At 40.4% G+C, this 11,949-nt stretch overlaps 1 protein-coding gene across 3 annotated transcripts; it reads left to right on the forward strand.

The window, feature by feature from the left end:
• The first annotated feature begins 570 nt into the window (after positions 1 to 570).
• On the forward strand, positions 571 to 3,478 carry LOC125728992 (uncharacterized). 3 transcript variants are annotated; one of them, XM_049005549.1, is made up of 5 exons: positions 571 to 693; positions 1,281 to 1,892; positions 1,985 to 2,143; positions 2,255 to 2,350; positions 2,536 to 3,478. In XM_049005549.1, the coding sequence occupies exons 2-5, from the start codon at positions 1,401 to 1,403 to the stop codon at positions 2,842 to 2,844; spliced, it is 1,056 nt and encodes a 351-aa protein (XP_048861506.1). In that variant the 5' UTR covers positions 571 to 693; positions 1,281 to 1,400; the 3' UTR covers positions 2,845 to 3,478. The 3 variants fall into 3 exon arrangements, with proteins under 3 accessions (XP_048861506.1, XP_048861507.1, XP_048861505.1); XM_049005550.1 differs by having other exon boundaries at positions 1,699 to 1,892; XM_049005548.1 differs by lacking the exon at positions 571 to 693 and having other exon boundaries at positions 1,026 to 1,892.
• The last annotated feature ends 8,471 nt before the right edge of the window (positions 3,479 to 11,949 follow it).

Consider the following 11,949-nt stretch of genomic DNA (forward strand, 5'->3'; position numbering starts at 1 on the left):
GACACTGCAAATGAATGTGTGAATACGCCAATACCTACATCTTTACAAGTTACATTAAGGGGTTTGGTACAGTAAATGGCTGTGAGGTGGGATTTCTTCTTGATGTCTGTTTGTAGCCCGTCCACCAGCAGCTGCTGCTGTATTTATCACACCAAGCAGGGAAAGTATATTGCTAAATTTTCCTTAGTTCAATTACGCTTGATTAAGCTAATTAAGCCGGCTATGTTATTTACATTCAGAAGGATGCCGCCATATTGGGTTATACACAGATGCCACGATAGCTCACACTCACATTCCCTCTTCATTATTTTTCTAAACACACTCTATCCTGCCTTGTCACCTGCAACAAGATCTCACTCCCTGTACACTGTAAACCCTAATGCTGTAACTAATTGATTGAACTGAGTTGTATTAACTTAAATAATTACAATTAGTTTATATTAATTAACCTTTATGAGTATTTAGAACTTTTTCTTATTTATGAGTTTGTAAAAATTAAACCTTTCAAGTAAGATGGAAAATTTTGCTGGTTTAATTTAAACAAAATGTCTCTTTAAAGTTTTATTAACTCAAAATGTTTCAGCCTTGTGATTTTGCGTATGACGTCATCCAGGTTCACGTCAACTGTCTTGCCCGCGCTTATTCCTCGTTCGTTTTTTTCAAGATGGCGGATCGGCCTCGCTTCACACTACAGTAAGTAAAATATTGAAATATACAAATCCAATGAATCTTAAGCAAGTGTTTTAATCCATATAATCACAGTAACATTTAAAAGTAATGTAGATGCGTTTAGATGTGTTGCATTACAGAGTACGCGTTTAGCCCTGTTTAAATCTTGAGGCGAGGAAGCTCCTCATCCCGCGCTGCAGCTTGTTGGTCAATAAGAAACTTTTAACGTTAGTTCAGTGTTGGGAGCTGTTACTGACCAGCACAATGTTTATAAATTCAGGTAAAATTGAAATTAAAACATTTATGCCGCACTTATATTTAAAACTGCGTTATCCACAATACGGAGTTTTATTTTGAAATACTTCGTTTGTGCGGCTTCTCAGCTGAAAGGTGTAATATTATTTATATAATATTAATTTCAATGGCGGATCGGACTCGTTACACGCTGTTCAGTAACGTTAGGTAGTTAATGTATAACTAGGGATGTTCATCTCGGTTAATTTTCCCAACCGACAACCGCCGTTCGTTAACCGAACATTAATCATTAACATTAACATTAACCGAATCCTGAACGTTCTAAGATGTGGCCTCGTGATTTTCCAATTCCACAGTTTTCCTATGATGTTCAGCTAAGGCTTAGACAGGGAAATGATGAATTTGAGAAGAGCGGAAAGGGTCTAAAGTTGACAAGAGACCAAAAGCATGACATTCTGGAGAAGCTTGGCTCAACCATGTATGATTTTAAGGCGTACCCAGACGACAAACAGATAGGAAAAGTAGTAGAGGCCCTTGTCACAAAGCATCCTTGTTTGAAGGAGCCAGGCTCTGACACAGGTTGGAATGGGTGGAAAACCAGTTTAAAGTTCAAGATGGGCAACTTGAGAAACAAAATGAGGAAAATTGGATGTCTTGAGGTAACTGTTAATGCTGGGAAAAGAAGTCAAGGCCATCCTGAGAATGAACCATCACATTCTAAAATCAAGAAACCAAGACGTTCTGAGGTTAATTATTTGCCAAACTTTCCTCAAGGTGAGGATGAAGCATCTCTTGAAACAGTTAGACAGGAAATTGCTGTTGAAGTCCAGAAGACAGAAAAAAATACTAGTCTCATCCACAAGAACATGGAGAAAACTTTTGCTCTGCGACGACAGAACATTGTTAGCGGAAGCCCATCTGTGAATGAGTTTCTGAATCTCTGGCCTGCACTGCGTATAACATCTGAGGTAAATAATAATAATAATAATTGTTTTCTAGTGATTATTATATATTTTCTGATGTGGGTTTGTTTTATAAAATTCTCTTTTGTCCGATTTAGCTGTTTGCAGAGTACCAACGTGTTACAAATGAGAATTTGCCCAACAAATTCTATGCACAACTGGACTACCTCCTACCTTGTTTGATGACCATTTTAAGGCAAAAAGCATCCAAGACAGCAGATGCCCTGGCTAATCTTTTGAAAGTTCATGATGAGCAGGTATGGTTGTTGTCATAAGATGAAGTATTCTTTAAAATGTAATTAGATTTTTCTTTATTTCAGATATTTAGATGTTGTTTTTTTTCTTCTTCTTGTTTTTCATCTTTACAGGAACTGCATGATGTAAATTCACGATGGACTACCGTTATCAGAGGTCTTCCAGTTTTGCTGCGTGACAAAGACATAGGATTTTTTAGGACCACCCTGGTAAGCCTTCATTCATTGTTTTTACAATTATGCATGTTCTATTGCAAAGGTGAAGGTTGAGGGGCAACCTTTACTTACTAATATATTTGTAATTATCACTAGTTGATGAATCATGTAATATTGACTCAGTCATATTGATAATGTTCTAACATGAATATAACATGTCCCTGAATAATATTTTTTAGATTGATAATCCTGAAGTACTGACTGAGGATGCTCCAGTGTCCCTGCTTACAGTTGTTCATGAAAATGCTGCTGCTCCAATCCATTACGATCCAGTGAGGGTCTCAGTTGTCCTGGAGAATGAAGTGGTCACCACCCATAGCCAACTTCCAGAGGCCTTTCTTGTCTTGTTTGGATTCATGTATGCTCTTCACTTAAAATATCCTAAAGGACTTGCCAAAACTTTTGAATTTGTGCAAAAAGTTTTACTCGGCATGGATGACGGAAAACTGTCTCCTAGCGTGCAAACATTAAAGAATGAGTTGATGTAGAGCTACTTTTTTTTTCTCGTTTAATGAAGGCTGGCACTGGGGCAGTAACTTAAAAACATGTCAGTACGTGTAGTTTAAACTATACAGGAGTCACTTACCAGAATGCACTATTTTTATTTCTTTTTATGAATGCCGCAAGACTAAGTTTTATATGACTTAATGTATGTTTTAAAAATCAGGATATTTAATTTTGTCAAACTAAATCATTTTTTTTGAAGCTCATGTTTAAACAAAGTTGGTCATGTAAAATTCTGTTAAAAAATATTTTACAAAATAATTCTTCAAAAATATTTTTTTGTTACAAGTCATACTGGGTTTTATGCATTACTTTTTCCTGAATGTTTTTTTCCCCTGAGAATTTTCACCCTTTTAAAGGGTTACTTTACAGGTGTCATGTTGATTTGTTATATCAAATAGAACACCATAGAAAGTATTGTTATTCTTTTTCATTGTATTAACATTCTGGGCATACTTTATTCATTTTAAAATAGTGTTTATTGTAAATCTGTTACTGACAAACTGTTTTAAAGGTTTTGAGAAATTTGTATGTTTATAGAAGGCATGTTTACTGTAAACATTCATGTTGGTATTACCTGTTGGACATTTTTTGTTTAAAAATAAATGTTAAAAATGGTATTGTGTGTTTGCTTGAAATTACAGATGCGTTTTCATACATTTATAGTGTTTACAGATTTAGAATTTGGTTAATTTCATTTATGAAACTCAAAATGGAAAATTTAATTAAAAAAAATTATTACAATCAAAATGTATAAGCTGGGTGACTAAGTATTTAAAGTTGGGAGATATTGAAAAAAATAAGTTAATTGATCTCAAAATGTATAAACAGGGTAACTTGGGTATTTTAAGTAAGAACAAATTATTTTGCATGAGTACAACAAACTCAAAACTAGATTTTTCTGCTTACTTAAAATTATAATTTCACAACTTAAACAATTTGACGTAACTGATTACCTCAAATTTTTTGAGTTTTGCCAACTTATTCGGGATTACAGTGTAGCAATAAAAGTCTTTCTTATGATTGAGCAGATTTCTGCTTCTCTCCTAACCATGGGCATCCAAAGTAAGATGAAGCAAAATGTTAGGAAATTTGATAACACATGGTTACTCTTTTGGTAACAGTGACTTTGGTTTTATTTTGATAGATGTAAACTACATAATATGGTCTTAACCTTGTTTTCTGTCCTAAAAGCAAACTTTTATGTTACAGGAGAAAAGTGCACAGCTGCTTGGATCAACCCCAGCTAATCAGCGCATATGGGAATCTTTTCAAAATACCATGTGAGTCTTATGCAATTTACCCAATTAATATAAGCTCTTTAGATGACGCTTAAATAATCAATTCCCATCAACTTAGTGTCAAAACACAAACTCAGTGGCAAAAAAGTGAAGGGCAACAGACTAAGTTGTGAAAATGAAATCTGCATGTGATGAAAGGGCATGTGACTGTATCGCGATGATTATAATCATCAGATCAAACGGACCACGGAGTTGGCGGTATGGTCACACTGCTGGTCCCATGTCAGTAGGGTATAGCACACCCCTGGGCCCGGATACTACTAGGATGTCACTGGTGTACCACTGTGCCGTCAGAGTGTGGTGTGTCACTCCACAGCATTGGCAGGATTGCTCCTCTCCCTGCAGCGCCACCATACGCACATGACGGTCATCTGTGGTACTGCAGAACTGAGATGTATCGCTGAACATGGTAGGACGCCAGTCGTCATCAGTCCATCAGTCCATGCCTCCCAGTGACTACACCACTCCAAACGCAACCGTTTCTGTGCTATTGTGAACGGCAGCCTATGCATGGGACGGTGAACCCGTAGTCCAGCTGATGCCAGTCATCGCGACACGATGATATAGGGTGTTGTAGAGAGTCCAGTAGCTGTGTCCATATATCAGGCGCAGGTGTCATGGGGATCTGTGATGCTTGGAGCACAATCCGACGATCCTTCCTTGGCGTGGTCTGTCTTGGATGACCAGAAACTTCACGACGTGTGTGGATGCCTCACGTGCCCATTGGTTTCAATATCAGGCCACTGTGATATCCGCATGGCCCACATGCAATTGCAGCACATGACCACCTGGCTTCATGTAAACCCGCAATGCAACCCTATCAAACTCCGTCAAGTGCCGTTAACACTGTCTAATGTGACTACGAGGCATCCTGTGTCTGGTGATTAAACATGCCAACTCCTTGCAATTTGAATCATTTACATATCCATCACTGGTCTGCACATGTACCAGATTACATCTTTAATCGGATAGTTACTTCTGGGTTCTCAACTTTTTTTTTCATAATACCCCTTAAGTGTATATGCCCTTCACTGATGAGAAATTCATCAACATCTAAGTCCTACATTCATGTACAATGCATATTAAATGAATATTTTGTCACTATTAGTTTTGATGTATCATTCTTTGAATGCACTCAATTGAATCATGGACAGTGGTTCCACATGGAAAAAAATGAATATTCCGAAAAGGAAAAATCCTTCTTCGGTTGATACATTCACTTTGTGTTCTGAGAATTTTTCCCTTGAGTGCCTTGTACAGTATGTCTAGTGTGTTTTTGGTGTGAATGTGGCCATAATCATACAAGGAAAAAACCACTGACTTGTAGTGAACATGTAAAACCGCAACATGCAGTGTCATACGTAACTGAAATAAGAAATGCTGGATTGCCTGAGTTGCATGCGTGCATGTTTTTTAATATGGGCAACATGGTTCCCTGAGATGCCTCAGTGTTGCTCACCGCCATCTCTAACACACAACCTCACAAACCATCTTAAAACTACTGAAAGAAATAATTGGCTACACTGCAGCTCCACTGTTTTGTTTGGCACCCCTGCATGTCCTGCATTGTGTGGGGAAAAAAGCTGAAGGCTGAGGAATGTTACATAACACAGCTAGAATGTAAAAACTCTCTCTGGTGTAATTCACTGCGTAAAACCAATGGTCCTAAGTGTGGTGTCTTCTTCATAACACTCCCTGATGTTTGTGTCCGTGACCATGAGATAGGGTGGCTGCTTTTCTTCCTTGCTTTCCTTGTATTCCTACGTTTCCTCCCCAGCCTTGGTTGGTAGGTCAGGCAGCATCACCTTGTTTTAATAGACCCAGGTGCAATTTATCTTGAAATTAGACTCAAGTGCAGAAAATGTTCTATCAGAAGTCTTTGACAATCTCTGAATTACACAGAAATCTGACTTCTTCTGAAGCTGTGAAATTGTTCATCTGTATTTGCTGCATTGGTACTTGTTGATGTGCGTGTGCCCTGCTTAAGGAGTAAAGGGGAGATGACATGCAGAGCTAGTTTTCTGTAGTTTATTTTCTTTGTCTGAATAATAATATTCTCTTCATATAGGAACCCAGTCTCTGGCTGGAAATTTCTACAATAGAGCCATTTAGTTATTTCTAGAAAAATATTTAGAGCCAATGACCTGATGTCATAGTAACACAGGTCACTGTCCGTGGTGCTGAATTCTCTACTTGATGGGCTGGTGCTGAATGAATAGGCCAGGTGTCTGTGTGCTTCCACTGACTGGCACCCAGACATATAATGACTTTTAACAATGAAGGGGGAAAAGTCCAGACAGGAAATTAGTCAACAGTAATTAGTAATCAAATATAGTTCTCATTTATCATTATGTAAATTTCAAAAACCTTTTCTGACTATTAATCTGCACGTTGCAATAATTTAATATTAACTAACTTGCTGTAACGTAAAGTGAAAAACAAGTTTTAAAACTAGCTGTGAAATTTTTGATGCTGTTGACCTGAATGTTGTTGCCAGAGCCTTAGGATACGTCTCTACACATAAGTGAGGGGATGGATGCACTATTCTATGGAGGCTTCTGAAGAGAATTATTATCCCAAATTTAAATTGAGAGAGATGATTAATTCCTTTTTAATGCAGTCTGCCTTAAGAGCCCCTGTTCTGCCGTTGATCTTTTGCATGGATGCTATCATGTATTAGTTTACTCTATGAAATTTAGTTTGAATTTTGATCACATGTCAAACTAAAGCATTTTGGACTGGATTCCTGAGTTCTTTTTAACGCTGTTAAGTTACATTTTTATTTCAGCATAATTACAAGTTCCCGCAGGGAAGAAATAAGTCAGTTACTTAATAAATGACTATAAAGTAGTTGCTGCAGTATATATTCCATAAATTTACTGAACTGGAGTTTTATGCATCCTTACAAAGTAATAACTGTATGTGTTCTTTAAGTATGAAAGAGTTTAGGACATTGTCACCTGCAGTGGACGGCCACGTGTCCCCATAATTATAACTTTAGATTATATTTCTGCATGACTGAGTATTCACTGAGTACCTGGTAGTGTTGGATGATATTTACGTCTCATATTTACCATTTATGTCAGTCTTCAAAGTGTGTGGATTATTAAGGTTGGTCTTGGTTGTTTTCTTCCCTGGAGAAACAGAAGTTTAATGCCATGATGCCACAGCAGCTCGCCGTTCCTGTCAGTACGGTGGAGGTAAGAGTTTGAAACATTCATCAGCCTGTCAGCTACGCATCTCGCCTGGACATGGGACTCAGCTTTTATTCTTCCATAATACCGCTTAAGTACCTCACTCTACTCAATCTCAGTACTGTTTAAGGGTAAATAACTTTTGTCACTGACTGCCAGAGATTATGGCAATTAAATGGAAAATATGAAGCAGACATATGAAATACAGTGGGCTGTTTGCAGTAAGTTGGGCTTAGGGTTAGTAATGGGGCTTTTTCCACTGACTTCTGCTTCTGTGCCCTTTCTTCACACTGCTGTTCAACTGTCCTCTTTATAGGAGGGAGGAGCAGCGCAAATGCAGCCGACAGATATAAAGCCATGTGCTGGCAGCAGACGCTTCGCACCCCTTAATAGCATATCTGTTGCTGGTAAGACTGTCTGTGCTGCCGGTCATCTCAGTAACCAGGTGAAACTCCCCAGGCAAGATCAGGACAATGTTGTGTTGAGTTTCAGTGAGTTTCCTGTGTGTAAAGCCAGTTTTGGGGTCAATGTGGAGCCTGGTCCAGTCATGAGCTGGGGAGACGTGACCAAGGCTGCACTGTTACTCTTGTGTGTCTTTTCATTCAAAACTCTTTTTTTTTTTATTTCCCCATAGTGTCCATCATCTTGAGCAGCACCGGCTGTCATTTAGCACAAAAGATGCCTGTTCAGTTTTCCATCTGAACAAGGGCCCTCTGGACCCAGGTGTGCACTACATGAGCACTTTGTTCCTGACTCCTTATCAGCGTTTACATTTACACTCTCAGCCAGTCTTTAATCTGCAAAGTTACGCTTGGTGAGATTTATACAGACACGAGTAAAGAGGATTTTTTCACTTTTCCCAAATTCCCTCTAAGTCTGTATTTTCACCTCTTGAATGCTGGGATTTGTAGGCCCAGCTCTTCACCATGTATAACAACATCACCCTCAACGCTAGAGAAACCAAGGAGCTGATCCTGGACTTTCGCAAACGGATGACTCCCCAAAGTCCTATCTACATCGCAGAGGATGCTGTAGAGGCTTCAACAGCTTCCAGTTCCTCGGGCACACAGCTTCTGGCGGTCAAAGGCATCGTCTTCAGGTGCTGCCTCAGAAAAGCAAGCAGCACCTTGAGAGACTCTAGCCACCCAGCACTGTCACTTTTCACCTTCCATCCATCCATCTGCACAAGCATTTCCAGATTTAGAGACAAGTTTCCTCCCCATTGCTGTTAACCAGCCAGTGACGCTGACATTTCCTCACACTGCCACTGTTACCTCATTCTGTACTGTTACTGTGTCTGTCTATGCTGGTGCCATTACTTTAATTTTATTTATATAGTATTATCACTGGTTATACTGTTGAGGTGCAACTACAGACAATTTTTCTTTGAATTAATCTAGCGACTATTTTCCCAAGCTGTTGATTCATCAAAACTATTATTTTTCCTCCAGAAAATCAGATTGACCGTTTAAGTTAATATTATTTTAAGAACAACACAAACTACGTCATTGCGGGGTTTTAGATAATGGACACTATACAGATATTTTTTTCGCCCACCATTCAATAAGCAGATAAGTAACTTGTCTAAAATATTTAGATTTGTATTGTGATCCCCAAAAGTTAGTAATCTGTATAAAATCAGTGTATTTTTGTTTTTTAAATTTGATTCTGTAAATCAATGTACACTGAACAAAAATATAAACGCAACACTTTTGTTTTTGCTCCCATTTTTCATGAGATGGACTTAAAGATCTACAATTCATTCCAGATACACAATATTACCATTTCTCTCAAACATTTCTCACAAATCAGTCTAAATGTGTGATAGTGAGCACTTCTGCTTTGCTGAGATAATCCATCCCACCTCACAGGTGTGCCACATCAAGATGCTGATCTGACATCATGGGTAGTGCACAGGTGTACCTTATACTGCCCACAATAAAAGGCCACCCTGGAATGTGCAGTTTTGTCTCACAGCAAAATGCCACAGATGCCACAAGCATTGAGGGAGCGTGCAATTGGCATGCTGACAGCAGGAATGTCAACCAGATCTGTTGCTCGTGCATTGAATGTTCATTTCTCAACCATAAGCCGTCTCCAAAGGCGTTTCAGAGAATATGGCAGTACATCCAACCGGCCTCACAACCGCAGACCACGTGTAACCACACCAGCCCAGGACCTCCACATCCAGCAGGTTCACCTCCAAGATCGTCTGAGACCAGCCACTCAGACAGATAATGCACGGCCCCATGTTGCAAGGATCTGTACACAGTTCTTGGAAGCTGAAAATGTCCCAGTTCTTGCATGGCCAGCATACTCACCGGACATGTCACCCGTTGAGCATGTTTGGGATGTGCTTGACCGGCGTATACGACAGCGTGTACCAGTTCCCACTAATATCCAACAACTTCGCACAGCCATTGAAGAGGAGTGGACCAACATTCCACAGGCCACAATTGACAATCTGATAAACTCTATGCGAAGAAGATGTGTTGCATTGCATGAGGCAAATGGTGGTCACACCAGATACTGACCGGTTCTGAGTCCCCAGACCCCCAATAAAGCAAAAAACTGCACATTCCAGGGTGGCCTTTTATTGTGGGCAGTATAAGGTACACCTGTGCACTACCCATGATGTCAGATCAGCATCTTGATGTGGCACACCTGTGAGGTGGGATGGATTATCTCAGCAAAGCAGAAGTGCTCACTATCACACATTTAGACTGATTTGTGAGAAATGTTTGAGAGAAATGGTAATATTGTGTATCTGGAATGAATTGTAGGTCTTTAAGTCCATCTCATGAAAAATGGGAGCAGAAACAAGAGTGTTGCGTTTATATTTTTGTTCAGTATAGAATAAGCCCAGATTTATGTTTATTCAGTGGAGATAAGTACAACCTCTAAAGATAGGCCTACACCCGTTTTGGCAGTGTCTCCGGATCCCATGACAAATAATGCCTTCAGTACATCCTCCTCAACCCACACTGAAAGCAGAAGTGCTATGGGCTTTGCAAACGGTTTGCCGACATCACTCCTATACGTCCAATGATGACATTCACACCGTCTCCAGGGTGATGTTCCCTGACTCGCAGGGTCACTTGTGGTAAAGATAAAACCGCTTTTCTTGCGCGATTTGGACTCGCTCCATATATTAAAAGGGAGCTTCGTTGTCATGTTTGACGTAAGTATGAACAGGACCATCAAAAGAAAACAACTGGATGTGCATGTCAGGTATTGGGTGAATTATGAGAATGGCTCTCGAGTGCAGTCCTGGTTCTGGGATCACAGTACATGAGCCACTCCACCGCTGAAGACTTACTGGAGAAGTTTAAGGTAAGCCATTCAATAACATTTAAACTCATTAACGAACCCATGATTTTTAAATATCCATGGTTTATCTTTACATGTGTTTAAATGGGAGAACCATATTTATTGGTAAGCATATTTTAAAGATTTTATTGCTGCTTCATGGCTTTTGCTGCAAAAAAAATAGTTCATTGAGGAAATAGAATGTTTAAGTGTTGTGTAGCAACATGTACAGCTGTTGTACAGGCAAAAACTCTGGCTCAGTCCAAAGGAGGTGGATATAGGAATGGCTGTCATCAAGGTGGGACTTCTGTGAATTCACTGGTATCTTTACATACAAATGTATCAAACAATTGTGAAGTAAAAAATATGTGAATAACATGGAGTTTGAGCTGGTTTGATATGTACAGCTGAGGTAGTGTTAACCTTGGGCTGAGTGTGCAGAAAGATTCTGGAAATTTGACAAACCATCTTTTTGTCAGAGACAGTCAGGAGCCAAAGGCAGTGGAAGTGACCTTGGTGTCCTTCAGATTAAAAAAAATTGCCAGATTGTGCTCTCAAAAATGTGCAAAAAGGCCTTGGATAAATGCCCTCTGAAGTACTCGATTGTACATGAGATGACGTGCTTGGACCCAAACAAAATGCACACCAGCCAGATAACTGTCATGCCCGGCTCGTCCGCTCCTCGTGTGTGCCACGCCCCCTAATTACCCACGTGTGATTTCCTGATCCTGCCCAGTCGTGTCTTGTTTCCTGCTGCCTTGTTCTGTGTATTTAAGTCCTGGTCTCCCCAGTTTGCTTTGTCTGTCATTAATGTCTGATGTTCGTAAGCGTGAGCTGTTTCCCGGTCCCTGTCCTCGTATTAAACTCCCGTTTGCCCCGTATTCCTGCTTCCTGCTTGCCTGCTTGCCCGCACGATCGCCGCTTCACCCGTACCCGATCGTGACAGAATGACAGACCACAAAAGGAAAGGCCCCCGGAGAAGGAGGAGAGGACCGGAGGAGACGATCCGCCTGGGAGCCTGTTCGCTCTCCCGGCTATGGATCACTTCGGAGGAGAATGAGAGGGAAGTACCCGCTCTACCTCCAGCCCGGAAGCTGACCACACACTACCCCGATCCCGTGTGGAAGTACTGGCTCTCCAGTGAGGATGAGGACGAGGAGCCCTTCCTCTACCCTTACCCGGAGCCGATCCTTTCACCGCCTGTTTCTCAGGACATCGCACCACCTCTCGCCGCCGCTGGGCGCCGGAGAAGGAGGAGGAGACCGGCGATTGCCTGTCCCGAGGA

The sequence above is a fragment of the Brienomyrus brachyistius genome, unplaced genomic scaffold (genome assembly GCF_023856365.1).
Source record: "Brienomyrus brachyistius isolate T26 unplaced genomic scaffold, BBRACH_0.4 scaffold389, whole genome shotgun sequence".
In the NCBI taxonomy this organism is placed as follows: Eukaryota; Metazoa; Chordata; class Actinopteri; order Osteoglossiformes; family Mormyridae; genus Brienomyrus; species Brienomyrus brachyistius.

Excerpts from the sequence above, each read along its gene's own strand:
- LOC125728992 (XM_049005548.1), top strand. The coding sequence starts at position 1,251 with ATGTGGCCTCGTGATTTTCCAATTCCACAGTTTTCCTATGATGTTCAG. Across the intron at positions 1,893-1,984 it reads CACTGCGTATAACATCTGAG|CTGTTTGCAGAGTACCAACG; the intron begins GTAAATAATAAT and ends TGTCCGATTTAG. Across the intron at positions 2,351-2,535 it reads GATTTTTTAGGACCACCCTG|ATTGATAATCCTGAAGTACT; the intron begins GTAAGCCTTCAT and ends AATATTTTTTAG.